Raw genomic sequence first — 16,016 nt, 5'->3', positions numbered from 1 at the left:
AGTGAGAGATTACAGCTCTGAACAAGAAGTGTTTTTAGAAGTGCCTGCTGTCGGCGGGGGGGAAGTGGAGGCTAAGTCAAACTTTAGCAGAAGCAGAAACCGCTCAAACTTGGTGCTATTCTTTCTTTGAGGTCTCCTGCCTGGTTACACCGCTCTGTAGTTTTAATTTCACTCTGGTGCGGCAGGACCTCGTTGGTGCTAAAACGAAACCACAGCTTTTATTCTTGGTGTCCAGAACAATTCAAACTTCTTTTTCCAGACTTCTTCGTGCTGGCAGTGAAACTCTAGCTTCTGGTTTTTGTTTTGAACCAGCTGTGCACCTTTCCTCTCTCTTTTTTAGATTCCTCTCCACCTCTTCATTTTGTTTCTTGTTTTCACCCCCACAAATTGGAATCAAACAGACTATTTTAAATGCACAGAAAGAGAACCATCAGCATAAAGTTTGTGAGAGAGACAGACAGACACACCTATGGGGGCAAAACACCACCAGGATCTGTACCTATTTTGTATATGTATAATAAATTGAGATGTTTTTAATTATTTTGAATGCTGAAATAAAGCATGTTAAGTGGTCTAACATTGAATCCTGACTAATTCCCTGACTGGCTCGTTGACTGGCCCCTCCAGGACTTTACACCTTCTACCAGCTGTAAAGTGACTGAATGAAAAACCAAGAGAACAGATCTCACAAGAGTTTCCTCTTTAGCAGAGTGTGGAGAGAGAGAGATGACGGGGGGGAAGTCTGCGGCACCGGAGCAGATTGTCCCGGCTGACCGTGCCCTTGTATCCATAAAATTCAAAATAGAGCGATAAACATCAAGAGGAAACGTTTCTTCAGACATTTGAACCGCGTTGATTCTGAGTGATCAGTCAGAACAGAGGAGTAACTGAGGCCTACCTCTCGTCAGCTGGAGACTCGTTGTCCGGTCACCACACACGGCTGCTGAGGTTTCATCCAAAACATTAAGTCCTGTTTGAAAAGTCCTTAATCCAGCGAATTACACGTGTTCCTGTGACAATCCAGCACCGATCCTGGTGAAGTTTGTGCATCCCGTGGATTCTTCTCTCCCCAGTAACCCATCTGAAGAGCGTCTGCACAGCTCCGGCTGCCGAGGGTCCGCAGGCTGGAGCTGCTCTGTGGCATCAGCCGGCTTCACAAAGACACTGATTGTCCACCTTGAGGCAGCCACCTACCCAGGAGCTCAGGATAGGTTTGCACTCCCACAGGGAATCTGCACTATTACTGCAAGAATCAGGGTCTCTATACCAGGCCTGGCAGAGGAATGCTGACCTATCCAGTTTCAGACACAGAGGAAGCTGTGTTTACAGAGAGGAAACACCTCAGTGGGCCGAGGGTACACATCACAGAGATGGTGAGGAGGCCGGTGGACGCAGAGAGAAACAGGAAAAAGGAGCCCTATTGGTTTTTAAGCATTTGAGAGTAAATCCATTCAAATATTTCAAAGTATTGTCAGTTCTCCGGATTATTCAAAGTAGCTAAGAACAATAAATTAGACAAATGACATTCAATAAAACTCCACTGAACAACATTAATTATTACAAGACTTCATTGCTGTTATTTTTACAAGTTGGACTTGATGAAAGTGAAGAGAAAAGGCAGAGGGAGGAATTGGATCTTGGTAAAACTGCATTTTTCTTTTTCTTTATATGAACCAGTGACTTAGTTATTTAACAGATTATTTCACCAGGACAAAGCTCCTTCATAATGTTCAGAAGCAGCATGTGATGCAGAAGAATCGTCCAAATAATCCAGATCGATCTCTTCTGTCCTTCACCTGCTTGTTCTGAATTAACGAGGAGTGATTTCACTGCGTTGTTTGCCACAACTCTCTGATTAAACATGAAACAGTGACAGATTGTTCTTCATTTAAGTTTCTGTATTCTATAGAAATACAAAATTTACATTTTAATATAAAACATAAACTAAAACACTTTGAAGTGTTGTACACACGTTAAATAAAAGCTGTTATGGTTCCTATAACACTCTTTAACGTTAATACTGAAACTCAGGGTCAACGTTCATTAACATTCAGGTGCTGAGGGAAGCTGGAGCGTCTCCTATTGGCCAAGAGTTGTAACTGCAATATAAACAATACATTTAAAAACAGATTCTCATAATTGTAGGAGAATCTGGCATTTTGTGAGAAGTGTAGTGGTACGTTTTATTAAGTAAATGTAGAACATAACGTAGATATCACTAGAATCTGAGAGGTTCACAGATCTCAGTGATGTTACTGTTGCGTTAGAAATGTCTCACTGGTTTCTTTTAATCGCTCTAAAGCCTGTAAAATGTTCTAAAACCAGTATTAGATGTCGTTTTACTGAACTGCACTTAATGAAGACATCATAAAGATGAGTTATATAAATCAACATACCGGGATTATTTATTATATTTGGCTTTGGACGCAGGTCAGCTAATATAAGACAAGATAAGACTGAATATACCAAAGAGACGTGGTTGGTGTCAATCATCACCTCATTCGATTTGAAGTGTGTACAATGGAGGTCGCCCCCCCCCCCTCAGCCCCTCCCTCCAGTTGCACTCTGGAGTAAATCTCCCTCTAATCCTCGTTGTTCCCGTCTGTTCTGCTCAGATTTAAAACCTGTTTATCGAAAAGAAGGACGTCAGCGCTGACTCATAACGTGACCTTCTCTCCGACCTCTGCAGTGATGGTGACGAGAAACACACACATCACTGTGTACTAAAATATTAATAATAGATAAAGTTTTCTATAGCAGTTCTAGGTAGGAGACATTTGTGTATCCCTGGGTTAAAGTTGAAAGGTTCCTGATCCTGAAATAAAACAACGAACAGAGAATCTGCTGTTCAGCTTCTGTTTAATTCTCTCTGCACACAGATTTAATATATGTTTTCCATTCCAGCTGTAACCATCCTGACATCTGCCCCCCCCCCCCCCCCCCATCCGTCCAGCTCTAATCCACTGTGGTGTCCAGTGGCATGGTCTCTACTGAACCTCCGTCTCTCCTGCTGGTTGTGTCTCTGACTGTCAGAGGGTCAAAGTCCTTTGTTTTAAATCCACCAGAAGGAGAAGAGGACACGAGGATGAAGAGAATTCTCTTTCTACCGGAGCAGGTTAAAGGTCACGATAGAAAATAACAGTTTTATGTCACATGGAGTAAAACATTCAAACTATTGAATATAATATATAATATCAGCACATGTAGACTCTGGAAGGTTATTAGAGCATTTTATCACAGGGTTGGTGATAAAGATTAATAATATTCATTTAAGCTCCAAACATACAAGTACATTTTTACATTTTGTATAACCATCTTTGTCCATGTTAGCTTCAGAACATCTGGTCTCCTCCACATTTAAACAGCTGTATCCTACAGAACTGAACAACATGATGATTCTCCATGTTGTTTCTACACTGGAAGCTGAGGAGGTCATGTGACAGGAGCCTGACCAATCAGTGAAGGCTACATCACAACGTAAAAGACCCAATCAGCAAGAGGCTGTGCGCGTCGTTGTTGTCAAACGTCTCAGTATTGTGATCGTTGTTCACGTGTCTCCTTCGAGGTCTGAAGACCAGAGGATGTTAGACTGATGATCCTGTTGAAGATGTCGACAGACGGCAAGATAAGCTGTTCCTCTCATGTCCACCAGGCGGCGTTAATAAAAGAAGAAGGTGCAAGCCCCGCCCCAAAGGTTCCTGTGAACTCCTCTGACCCGGGACTTCTTTGTTTAGACCCTGGTCCCTGAGGACAAACCAATAGGTTCCTGCAAAGGTTCTGAGCTCCTGCAGAAAGTTCCTGGAGAAAATGGAAACACAGAAACCATAATCCTAATTTATATAAAAGGTTTCATCTCTTTCAGCGGGAAAAACTTAAGAAACGTCTGTGCATTCTGACTTTGCAGACGGCAGCCATCTTGACTTGCCGCCGCTCTCAGGACGGTGGACTCTGGGTTTGAGTCTGTGACTCCGTGTCCCAGTTCTTCTCCCGGTGACTCTTCCTGTTCCTCTCGGCCATGACCACGGCCGCCACCACGCTGACCAGCACGGTGACGATGATGACCAGCACGGTGACGGTCTCGGCGATGCAGAGCCGACTGTCCACCCAGGCCAGCGAGGCGCCGGCCAGCTGCGGCGGCTCCTGGCACGTCACGTTGCTGTAGTCGTCGATGTGGAGGTGGCGAACGTAGAGGATCTTACTGAAGACACGATGCAGCTCGCAGTCGCAGCTCCACGGGTTCCCTGAGGAAACAGATGTTAACTGTTACATGTTGCCCTTCAACTCCTGACACATCCAGCGGTCTCTTTATCTTAGAGCATGAGATAATATCATATATAAATATCTGCAATAAAATCTTCCGATTAAATGTGCGATTAAATAAATATTTGTTTAATTAGTGGTAGAAGTAGAATAACGGGCAAAAAGCCATTTTATACCAGATTGATTTCATTTTCTAAAATACACCAGAACTCCTGATTGTGACATTATACATGTGCATGGTCCCCAGATGAATCCTGATGAAGTTAATAAGCTTTTGCTGACATCAATGTTTAAATCTTCCCAGCACAACTGTGGACAGTGTCAGTGGACTGGTTTGAAACCAACACACCTGACAGCTGGATGTGAGTGGCTGTGGTGTGCAGGCTGAGGAACGTCTTGAACTTCAGTTGTCGCAGGTTGTTTCCCTCCAGAGCAAGAACGGCTAAACTGTAGAGAGGAGCCAGAGCGTCACTGTCGATCTGAGAGATGTTGTTGTAGCTGAGCTGGAGCACCTGCACGCAGACAGACAGGTCATCAGACAGACAGGTCATCAGACGGGTCGTCATCAGACAGACAGACAGACAGACAGACAGACAGACAGGTCATCAGGCAGACAGACAGACAGACAGTCAGTTGGTTTTGCACCTCCAGTCCAGGCAGCATGTCCAGGCCCCCCCGCTGCAGCCCACTCAGGCGGTTGTGGTGCAGGTGGAGCTGCCTGAGTCTGGACAGACCTCTGAACACACCAGGACCCACAGACACCAGCTGGTTGTAGCTCAGGTCCAGCTTCTCCATGTTGTCCAGATACTCCAGGCTGGGGGGGGGGGGGGGGGGGGGCGACAGACAGACGTCAGACAGACAGGTAAAGACAGACAGACGTCAGACAGACAGGTGTAAGACAGTCAGGTACCTGTGTCCAGATAAGTAACACAAGTTGTTGTGATCCAGTCGAAGTTCTCTGAGCGCAGACAGACTGGTGGAGAAGTCGACTGGGAGCAACGTCAACTGGTTCCAGCTCAGATCCAACTTCTCCATGAAGGACAAAGAGGAAAACGCCTGTGGAGAAAGAATCATGGTTAAATTGTTCCTTGAATCCTGGAGATCGGAGCCTGAGAGAGAGAGGAACCCTGTGGTCACCTGTGGTTGGATGACTTGAATCTGACTGTTGCTCATCACCAGGACCTTCAGCGACCACAGGCCAGTGAAGACCTGGGAGCTGATCTCACTCAGGTTGTTTCCTCCCAGCTCCAGCATCAAGGTTCCATGAGGGACGCCCCGGGGAACGTGTTCGAACCCACGTGCACGGCAGTCCACCAGGTTGGCGTGCTCGTAACAAGCACAGAGGGGCGGACACGAGCGTGAACACCTGACCGGGGTAGAGGCTGAAAGAAGGAGGAGAAGGAGGAGAAGGGCCGGGAGGAGGATATACATATCTGTCTGAGGGCGGCTTGGTCACTGGAGCTGGACGCGGCTCGGGGGTTCGATTCTGCTGTCGTCCGTCGGAACTGGAAATTGAAAAGCAGAGTTTGACTTTTACATTTAACTCAAATGTCGTGGATCCAATAAATATTTTTAAAGCTAGTCATTATTTTTATGTATCTTTGGTGGCCACTTGGGGGCAGTGCAGCAACCTCGATAATAAACATCAACCAATCAGGAAAGTAAACAACACATAATTAGCTATTACTGACATTCATTCTCCTTTTTGCTTCGTCTTATTTATCACAGACTGAAAATAAAGATGAAATGACGGCCCCCAAAAGAGAAGCCAACATATCCTGATCGCCCCCTGGTGGCTGGCTGCAGTACAGGTCACAAACTCAGTCTCCTCCATGTTAGTGTATGAGACATAATAAAGATTACACTGATCACATAACCTCCGACGTACTTTCTACTTTAAAATCTCCAAGTTTAATTATTTTATATATTTTACATTTGCTCTGTCTCGATATTCTCATTCAAATCTAATAACATAATCCCAAGAGCAGCAGATTAAATTCAGTGAACATCTCTAATTTTAAATGGAAAAAAGAAAACAGATGATTTCTACTCTAACAACAAAGAAAATAAAGATTCTTTCAAACAGATAACTCGCCTCTGCTGTCGATCAGGAATCCAAACGTCTCCATTCTGGGTCTTCAACTTCTAGACTCCGCTGCGACCTCAGTGGTTCACTCGACACAGACAGAGAGGATGGAGGGAGAGAGAGAGAGAGAGAGAGAGAGAGAGAGAGAGAGAGAGAGAGAGAGAGAGAGAGAGAGAGAGAGAGAGAGAGAGAGGCTGAAGCTGATGGAGACATCAGCTTTCCTCATTAATCCTCTAATCCACTGAAATCACTGAATGTTTCGTCTCATCCATTAAACTCTGAATCTCCTCCATCATGTTTCCATCACGTTTTGGTTTCTGCGCCACAGACTTAAATATTATATAACGTTTGTTTGTGTACAGAGTCTCATGGACATATCACACATTCACATGTTTACTGACATGTGAGCTGCCCCCCCACAACACAGACACCGGAACAATTCAATAAATGGATCATTGGAATTGGGTTATTATTACTGTTTTCTTTTTATATTTTACTAAACATTAACAAAATAGGACACAGATTAAAACCTCATGCATCACAACAAATAAAAGAGTAGGAATCAACCAGCATTAACGTTATAGTTAAAAGTGTAAATAAAACATAATGAATAATAATAAAGAGAAAATATCTCTAACAATATATTTCTATCATATTAGGAATAAGGTGCAAGTTTATGCTTTAAATATAATTTTACTTCTGTTATTTTGCTGTTTTTTTGTCTTTTAATTATCTTGAAACTGTGATTATAGTTTTTCAGCTGATTTATTTTCATTTTCCTTAATTTTCTTTGTTTATTTTATATTTGAACTTTTTATCATGAACATACAGCAGCGGTGTTACGTCACGAGCGACGTGCCGCTGCGTCATGACGTCAAACACCTGAAGGCGGAAGTGTCGCCTGTCGTGAATGAATGTGAGAACATGTGGAAGAGAAGAGAAACAGAAGAAGAGAAACTGAAGAAGAAGAAGAGAGAAAGAAGATAAACAAGGAAACAACATAAATTATGACGCCTGAAGACACATGACGTCCTGCTAGCAGCTGTTTACAACAGCTAACAGCAGCTAACAGGCTAGCAGCTGTTTACAACAGCTAACAGCAGCTAACAGGCTAGCAGCTGTTTACAGCAGCTAACAGCAGCTAACGAGCTAGCAGGTGCTAACAGCAGCTAACAGGCTAGCAGCTGTTTACAGCAACTAACAGCAGCTAACCAGCTAGCAGGTGCTAACAGCAGCTAACCAGCTAGCAGCTGTTTACAGCAGCTAACAGCAGCTAACCAGCCAGCAGGTGCTAGCAGCAGCTAACCAGCTAGCAGCTGTTTACAGCAGCTCTCAGCAGCTATCCAGCTAGCAGGTGCTAGCAGCAGCTCCCCAGCAGCAGAGGAAGGTTTGTGCTCCTCCAGCGTTTTATGATATTTAACGAAGATCTTTCATTATAACTGAGTTCAGTTCAACTTGTGGTTTTTTATTATCTGGTGATATAATGGATCAGCTTGAGTCATGTGACCATGTTCAGTCTTTTAATTTTAGTTAAAGTTCTTATATTCTCTCTTTGTCCATAAACATCACATTAGAGTCATATAATAACTTTTATCATTCAGGGCTCAGGTAAAATACAAATCAACATAAATAAAAAAGCCCCAAATTATATAAATATGAACTATTCCTCAGAGTCCACAGATGTGAGCGTGTGAAGGGAAACATCTGTTGAACCAAGTTTTTATTAGAGTCATTGAGCTTTGAAATGTTTCCATGAGATTGTAAAGTCCTGAGCCTCAGGATCCAGGTCTCTGGTGTTATATGTTTAACGTGTTATATGTTTAACATGTTATATGTTTAACGTGTTATATGTTTAACTTGTTGTTGACATACTGAGTGTTTGAACTTTGACCCCGATGCACACGTCACAGGAACCTTCTCTCTGTGGCTCGATAGCGACACTGGAATCAGAAACGTTTTTTAATAATAAGTAAAGTTTGTCTTTATAAATTTCTTCCAGTTGATTTAATAGATTTGAAAAGTAAAAGGCAAAATTTCAAACAAACAGATTTTTTAAATGTGTTGGACTTTCTATTAAAACTCTGATCGTTCAGTAACACATGATCAATACTGGGGAGTGTAATGTTATAACTGTACAAACAGTTTGTTAAACAGCTATTTATTTAGTGCCAGTCATGTTTCTTAATATATAGATAATACTTCTATGTATGAAACCTCCTCTCTTGTGATTTTGCAGCAGCCATGGCTCAGGCCGGAGCTCACCTGACGTCTACCGCCGGGAACGAGCAGCCGTCCATCTTCGAGGTCCTGGCGCAGGAGACTCTGATGGACGCTCTCAAACCTGCACTGAGACACGCCCTCAAGGTGAGCGTCAGGGTTCACTGGTCTCTAAGCCCCGCCTGCAAACACCGGTTGTTCAATCACAGCTCAGCCACTGGCCCTGTGCACGGAAGATGTGTCGCACCTGGGGCCTCATTTATAACCGTTGCGTACGCACAAAACGGACCTGAAATGTGCGTACGCCACTTCTCACGCCAATGTTGGGATTTATAAAAACAAACTTGACGGGAAAATGTGCGTATTTCTACGCAAACTTAGACCCTCCCGTACGAGCGTTTTGGGGAGACGGGAAAACGGCGACACAGACGTGAGGTGGTGAACTGCAGCAGATTATTGATCCAATTCATCATTTACATTAAAACCAACAGTTTTTCTCTCCACATGAGCCTTTTAATTAAAAAAATATAAAACAACTTTAAGCAAATAAGGTTCAGATTCGATTTAACGGCAGAGTTACGGAGCCGAGTCATTAATAGGTTTTAATAATATCTTCTAACACTGTGCGTGTATCATCAGATCGCTGCAGTGAACGGGACTGAGCCACAGAGCGCACAGAGCACCCAGAGCACAGAGCACACAGAGCACAGAGCACAGAGCGCACTGGAGATTACTTATAAGAAATGAGGAAACTTTCCAAATAATATCCCAGAATAGGTGAGGATTCACTGATGTGAGGGAATCGGTCCGATGCTCTAAATAAATAAATACTGCCGTGACACCGGAGCGGGGAACTGCTCGATGTGTGCATGTGAATGGGAGGACGAGGAGGAAGCGAGGCTTCAGCGATCTCTGATCTCACACAGTGTGTTATCCACAGCAGCAGCAGCAGAGTATCAGTGTATTTTCTTTATTAGTGACATCGCTGCTGTCCCATAAAGTCGCTCTTCACCTCCACCTCACTAACAAACACCTCGCTGTCAGTGTCAGAAAGTTTCACTTCCTCTTCACATCGCTTGATGCCGTGACTCCGTCAGGACTCACGGTGGAAACCCATTGGTCAGCAGCATCATTTAATATTCACGCTGTGCTTTGCGTTGACCATTTATGGTGGAAAGTGGGCGTGTGGAGGGCGGATTTGGAGGCAGATCCACGTACGAACGTTTCCAAGTGGACTGTGATTTTTAAAGCGAACATTGCGTTCAGTTGTACGTGCGCACGGTTTTATAAATCGGAATTATCTTTTGCGTACGCCATTTCCGGATTTTGTACGTACGTACACTTTTAGTATGAATCCTACGCACTCTTTTATAAATGAGGCCCCTGGGATCCTCAGGTTCTGTTCTGTGATCAGAGAGCGGCTCAGAACTGGAGGTTTCAAAACTCAAGATGCTGAACTTTAAAGAACGGATTTAACAGTTTATACAGTTTTAAAGTTTCACTTCTACATCGATCAGCAACTTGAGTTGTTTTAATCTCAGCTGCAAAATCCTCAGGTGGCCGTTGAGTCTGAGTCAAGTTCAAGGATCTTTTATTTAAAAAGTGATTAGCATTTCATCTGTTGTTATGGAAAGTGTCTGAAAGGAGCAGCAGCATGAACACAGTAAAGTGTCAGTTTTTTGTTTTCATGCTTCATCTGACCCCCCCCCCCCCCCCTCAGGTCCTGGCAGAGTGCAGCCCGTCTCGTTTTGGCGTTCTGTGGCGAAGCTTTGATGAGCTGTACCTGCTGCTGGACCTCCTCCTCCAGAACCACTTCCTGTCCCACTGCAGCGCCTCCTTCTCTGAGAACTTTTACGGCCTGAAACGAGTTTCAGGTGGGCGGGGCTTCCCTGTCCGCCTGGGGCTGCACAGGAAGTCACACTGGCGATCGCTTCTCCTTCTGTGTCTGGTGCCGTACCTGCGGGCCAAGCTGGAGGCCACACTGGCGAAGCAGAGGGACGAGGAGGACTTCTCCATCCAGCTGGCGCGGTCCAGGGGCCGGAGGCTGTACCGGGCGGCGCTGGCAGCGTACCCGTACGTCAGCTCCGCCTGGCAGGCCGCGGCCTTCTGCCAGCAGCTGCTCTTTGTCTTCGGAGTCTCGAAGACCCACAGTCCTCTGCTGTGGTTCGCCAGGGTGAGACTGGCACGACTCAACGCCCAAGACGTCAGAGACATGGAGCTGAAGGGCAGCGACACCATCAACCTCACGGACAAGAGGTAGGTCGCTCTAATCAAACTCTACATGTCTCTCTCTATCTGTCTTCTGATTCGTTTCAGGTTCATGTGATATATTCATGTTTTAATTTAATCCACTGAAAAGATCCATGAAAACTTTGTGTTAACACGATAAACGTAACGAAAGTGGATTAGTTCATTAGTGTGTGTGTGTGTGTGTGTTTATGTGCGAGAGTGTGTGTCTGTGTGTGGTCACTTATCTGACGTGGAACAACCATCACAAAAGTTCAGGTTAAGAAGTTTTTTCTTGAATGAAGCTCAGTCTTAAATCCAACAACCCACAATGCATTGCTCTTCTGTTGGCAGCCTGGTGATGAGGGCGTGGTGGGTGATGTCACAGGCAGCGAGGGGCGTGGCCCTCTCCCTCTCCACCTCCCTGTCCATGGGCGTCTTCTTCCTGCAGTTCCTGGAGTGGTGGTACTCCTCCGACAACCAGAGCACGGTGAAGACCCTCACCTCCCTGCCTGCTCCTCCGCCCCCCCTCCACCTGCAGGAGGAGGCTCCTCCTCCAGGCTCCGACGCCAGGAACTGTCGTCTTTGCCGAAGACTCTGCACCAACTCCACCGTCCTGTCGACCTCGGGCTTCGTGTTCTGCTACCGCTGCGTCTACATGTACGTGAAGGCAAAGCGCCGCTGCCCGGTCACCGGGTTTCCCACCGAGCTGCAGCACCTCATCAAGATCTACTCACCTGAGAGCGGCTGACCGGTTCTGACTCTGAAGGGAAGAGAGAACTTTAATAGAGCTCTGAGCAGATGATGACGAGTTCTCGAGCTGAACGTTGAGAAGCTGCAGGGAGAAGAACAATGTTTTCACTTTGTACAACATGGACTCACCATTTTTTTCTGTCAGTGACGTGAGCAGATTTATGTGAAGCCTAAATTATAATAAATACTAAATATTTTTAAAAATCTACAATAAATCTGTGTTAATAAAAAATGTATCTGATCTAGTGATTCCAGATCTGATGAGTTAGCATGAAGCTAACAGTCTGCTAGCTGTAGCATCACATTTAGTAAACAATTTGTCTCATCTGAAAAAGGTAAGAAAGGAAATAAAAGCATTTTACCAGAATATTGATGTATATCCATAACAAGCGTTCCCTGGAGTTGACGTCATGTGAAACACTGAGGGAACTGAAACGTCAGTGAATTGCTTTATTGAGTTTCCAGACAAGTTCAACAACAGGCCCACTTTAAAAAAAACAAGGGAACAGGATCAACGTCACGACATTACAGTGAGACTAATAAAAAAGGGCTTCGTCAAAATGTCCACGAACCCTGAAATGAAACCGAGGAGTCACAAGAGTCCCTTTCCCTTTTCAAGCTCCTGCAACACCGAGGACGAGAGGGACAAGGGCTGAAAGTTCCAAAAGGGGACAAATATAATCATCAATAATAGTCACAGTAATAGATTGCTCGAATAGCGTGTATTGCACATGTGTACACGTATATGCACTTTTATATACATGTGAGTCAGAAAGAATTAAACACGTATCGTCGCAACAGGAAAGGATCTGGATTTAACAACAGCACAGACGAAGAAGAGTCAGGAATGTGCTTGTGATCATGTGGGGGGGGGGGGGGGCGCAGAGGCAGGACAAACAGACGAGGGGACAGCTCCGACCCCTCAACAAATCACAGCGAACAGTACATGTACACAACAGTATCAAACATAGCAAGAAATGTACAGTAGGAACTTGTGTAGCAAAAAGTGAGTCTGTGTGTGTGAGTGTGCGACAGTAAAGCTGTGCAGCCTCTGGACTGGGGAAGTGACCGACAACACAAACCATCACACTGTGTCAACACCACTCACATTGTGTTGCTTTAAATGTTCAGAGCCTGGGATACAACCTCACTCCACAAACTGTGTGTGTGTGTGTGTGTGTGTCCTACAGCAGCCACCAAATATGAACAGGAACAGTTCACCTCTTGTGTTTGTCGCTCTCAGGACATTTATTGTGTTGCTCTTTGACAGAAGTAGTTGTGCGACAACAGGAAACACACGTCACCGGTCACTACATGAAACAGACGTGATGATCACACTGTGCGTCTTGATGCTCTCAGTGGGTAATACACTTGTGTAGTGCTTTAAACAGTTGTGTTGTTTTTCAGTGGTGTGAGTATTATTACATAATTTTACCAGCTTTTCCAATTAATTTAACAGTTGTGGTTATAACTTTTGAAATTATCCATCAATTATAATTTTAAAAGCTTGAAGGTTCACAAGATGATACACAAATCAACAAGAGTATTTAACTCTTTATCCATCACTGTTTTGTATTAAAAAATGATTTAGGGGATGTGCAAGTAAAACATTGTGGAAGAAGGCACAACTAAATTAATTAAAATGTTGCCAGACACAAACCGGAAACTAATGACATTTTTAACTTTTTAATGTCTTTTCTTTTTGGCATTCTTGCTGTTTCCACGTGTGGAAATTGAAAATACACAAATTAATTTATGTCCTTTCGACAAAACATAATCAGACGATTCTCGTCTTTAAAGCTGCAGTGAAGAACTTGTCTCCCCCTTGTGGCAGTGGCAGTAATTACACCAGCTCTACTAAACACAGAGGAATTTTAGTAGTTCCAAATTATTCAGGTCGAGGAAATGCAATAAGTAAACAAGTTTAAAAGTGTTATTAGTCTTTTAGTGTAGATTAAGAAGATTGACGGATTCACATGTTGAACACATGTTGCTCAGTGATATCTCAGTTCAGACCCTCAGCCCAGGAGGTCAAGGGTCACGCCTCATGTCGGAGCTCTCACCCTGTTACTGGACCTCTTTACCCATCATGACCTCTGACCTCACACCGTGCCTGAGGAACTGACCGTCGCTGTTCACCAACCACGACAACAACATCTACCACCTCAACAACAGCCAGCGTCTGTAAAACACAATAAGAGACAAACACAGGTGCCCACCCAAAGACTTCAGTGCTTAGTTCCTGTCAAACAGCTAAAACATCAAATCTCCAAATAGAATATATTCATAAATCCAATCTGATTGGATAAAACATTGTTTACATAAATATATATATATGTGTATGTGCATGTGTTTGTATATCCATACATATATATGTATATTATAGTGTATGCATATTGTGTTTAATATTAATTTAGCTTTTTTATACAAAAAAGTATTTTTTTATACATGTATGTATGTACAGATCTAGAAAAGTGACCACATTGAGTCTGCTGTGACATAACCACGGGCAACAGGACAGGATGCTATTTACATCAAACAGGTCATTTTACAATTTCGGGGGGGGGGGGGGGGGCGCGATAGAGACACGGCTGAAGTTAACGTGATGTGACTGAAACACTGAATACTGCTAAAACTGAGCGGATCCTGAGACACTTTCACCAGATTCCATCCAAATCTGATTGAATATTATGGTTTATATAAATATTAATATTCAATGAAGATCTTCAGTGGATGTTTCTATTGTAACGATGGCTTCAGAGGCTCCTCCCCCTCAGACACAAATCAAAGTCTGATTGGAACATCGGACGTGAACATGATCAGGTTGAAATACAAATCTTAGCAGCTTGGATTCATCTCATCGTGTTTCTCTCTCTCTCCGGCGCGGTTGTTAAATAGTGACACAAGAACAAATTAAGGCATCGAGATGAAGAAACAAAGACTCACAACTGGACAGACTGAAAATGAACTGCGTGAAACATCAGCAGTGTGTGTGTGTGTGTGAGTGTGGATTGGCTGGTTGGTTTGCTGAGGTGCTGCGGTGGTGGGGGTGCGGTTTGTGGGTTCTTGATGGTTTGTGGAAAACAAGGCACCTAGTTCCTCCTCCTCCTTTGCTCATTGAATAATCGCTCCCCCTCCTCCTCCTCCTCCTCCCCTCAGTCCGTCTCTCTGCTGCAGCGTCAGACTCACAAGGAGACAAGTCGTCTGCCTGGAGTCCTGCTGGGATTCAAACTGCGGTTTCAGACCTCGTCCCTCTGAAGACAGAAGGATGTGTGGAGGGGGGGGGGTTCCAGTGGAGCTGTGTGCAGGTCCTGCTGCCACTCCCCCCCCCCCTCGGGCTTCCATCAGAGAAGCTCACAAATCGTCTGCTCCTCCTAGAGCTGATGTGCCCCCCCCCCGCCTCCGTAATGTTCTCCTCACCCAATCAGAGTCCTCCTCATTCCACTGTGCGTGTGTGCCGAACAAACTCCAAGGAGGAGGAAGAAAAGGAAGAGGAAAGGAGGTGCTAGAAGGAGGTGAATGTGGAGTTTTTCGTGCGCTTCCACTTTAAGCTCCTCCTACAACACAGGCTCTTCTTCCATTGGCTCCTCTGTGGACCTGTGGGCGGTGCACAACACAACGTTAAACACACACATGAACATTTGAGTTAATGAAGCTTTCATGAAGCTACAAAGCGCTAGCATCGTTAGCCTCGGCCCACTGCTCACCTGCTGGTTTCCGAGTTCCCGGGACCGGCGCCGGGCGGCTCCACGTCCACGCTCAGCGACGCCATGGCGCTGACGGTTTCTGCATCGTCTTTCTCTGATTGGCCCTGAACACCAAGGGGGCCGTCCAGTAGCGAGTGGCCACTGGTCTGAGACAAACTCTGAAGACAGGGCCAGTGTTTGTCTGGAGGGACAGAGACACACACAGGGACAGAGGATCAGGACCTTCTCCTCCTCATCGTGTGTATTCACTGAGTCTTTGTGTGTGGGCGTCTCACTCTGGATCTCGATCACTCGCTCCAGAGAGGCGCAGGCTTTGGGACACGGCGTTTCCTGAGGCCACTGACACTCAGAGTCACACTGATGGAGACAGAGTTGGACCCACAGGTTCAAAACACATCCCACAAACATGAACCCAGAGAGACGACAAACTCACTCTTATAAATAAATGATCATGAAAACCATGAATTCATTGTTAGAGTTGTTTCAATTTGTGGCTGAAGGAGAGTGGAGCCCTATCGCCCTCTACTGGCCGGCTGACCCTCAACTCCTTCAAAATATCAGTTTAAACACATGAGATGCAAATACTGGTGTGATTAGTGATCTTTAAAGATCCAGCTGCTTCTTTAGCTTTATGCTAAGCTAACCACAACCTGTCAGTGAAGCTTAGCAGAAAGTTATATGTTCAACTTTTCTGTTAACTGTCACATTTCTTATTAGTTATTATAACCCACGTGTCCTCAGTCACTGGTCCCCACAGAGCGACTACT

General features: G+C 44.7%; 3 protein-coding genes across 4 annotated transcripts in view; 1 reads left to right on the top strand and 2 right to left on the bottom strand.

The window, feature by feature from the left end:
* Window positions 1-3,933: 3,933 nt before the first annotated feature.
* On the bottom strand, window positions 3,934-6,389 carry si:ch211-237i5.4 (chondroadherin-like protein). The gene is made up of 6 exons (XM_061089884.1): window positions 6,356-6,389; window positions 5,398-5,642; window positions 5,171-5,316; window positions 4,906-5,074; window positions 4,610-4,772; window positions 3,934-4,241 (listed from the first exon to the last, which is right to left on the bottom strand). The coding sequence occupies exons 1-6, from the start codon at window positions 6,387-6,389 to the stop codon at window positions 3,934-3,936; spliced, it is 1,065 nt and encodes a 354-aa protein (XP_060945867.1).
* Window positions 6,390-7,239: 850 nt separating this feature from the next.
* On the top strand, window positions 7,240-11,909 carry pex12 (peroxisomal biogenesis factor 12). 2 transcript variants are annotated; one of them, XM_061089650.1, is made up of 4 exons: window positions 7,240-7,733; window positions 8,586-8,710; window positions 10,284-10,819; window positions 11,144-11,909. In XM_061089650.1, exons 2-4 carry the CDS (start codon window positions 8,588-8,590, stop codon window positions 11,538-11,540), a joined length of 1,056 nt encoding a protein of 351 aa, XP_060945633.1. In that variant the 5' UTR covers window positions 7,240-7,733; window positions 8,586-8,587; the 3' UTR covers window positions 11,541-11,909. The 2 variants fall into 2 exon arrangements, with proteins under 2 accessions (XP_060945633.1, XP_060945632.1); XM_061089649.1 differs by having other exon boundaries at window positions 8,583-8,710.
* Window positions 11,910-14,947: 3,038 nt separating this feature from the next.
* hdac5 (histone deacetylase 5) overlaps window positions 14,948-16,016 on the bottom strand; it is a 29,394-nt gene continuing 28,325 nt past the window's right edge. Inside the window, exons 27-29 of the mRNA XM_061089692.1 lie at window positions 15,525-15,606; window positions 15,250-15,430; window positions 14,948-15,139 (exon numbers count right to left, since the gene is read on the bottom strand). Of these exons, the coding sequence (XP_060945675.1) occupies window positions 15,100-15,139; window positions 15,250-15,430; window positions 15,525-15,606 (303 nt within the window). The 3' untranslated portion in view covers window positions 14,948-15,099. The remainder of the gene's footprint in view (window positions 15,140-15,249; window positions 15,431-15,524; window positions 15,607-16,016) is intronic.

This window comes from Limanda limanda, chromosome 17, assembly GCF_963576545.1.
Source record: "Limanda limanda chromosome 17, fLimLim1.1, whole genome shotgun sequence".
Taxonomy (NCBI): domain Eukaryota; kingdom Metazoa; phylum Chordata; class Actinopteri; order Pleuronectiformes; family Pleuronectidae; genus Limanda; species Limanda limanda.
Note: the sequence above shows the minus strand (reverse complement) of the source record. Positions and strands in the feature narration are given on the sequence as shown.

Coding starts and splice junctions, on each gene's coding strand:
- pex12 (XM_061089650.1), top strand. CDS start 8,588: ATGGCTCAGGCCGGAGCTCACCTGACGTCTACCGCCGGGAACGAGCAG. Junction 8,711..10,283: donor CACTGAGACACGCCCTCAAG/GTGAGCGTCAGG, acceptor CCCCCCCCTCAG/GTCCTGGCAGAGTGCAGCCC. Junction 10,820..11,143: donor ATCAACCTCACGGACAAGAG/GTAGGTCGCTCT, acceptor TTCTGTTGGCAG/CCTGGTGATGAGGGCGTGGT.
- si:ch211-237i5.4 (XM_061089884.1), bottom strand. CDS start 6,389: ATGGAGACGTTTGGATTCCTGATCGACAGCAGAG. Junction 5,317..5,397: donor TTCAAGTCATCCAACCACAG/GTGACCACAGGG, acceptor CTTTCTCCACAG/GCGTTTTCCTCTTTGTCCTT. Junction 4,242..4,609: donor CACTCACATCCAGCTGTCAG/GTGTGTTGGTTT, acceptor CTGTTTCCTCAG/GGAACCCGTGGAGCTGCGAC.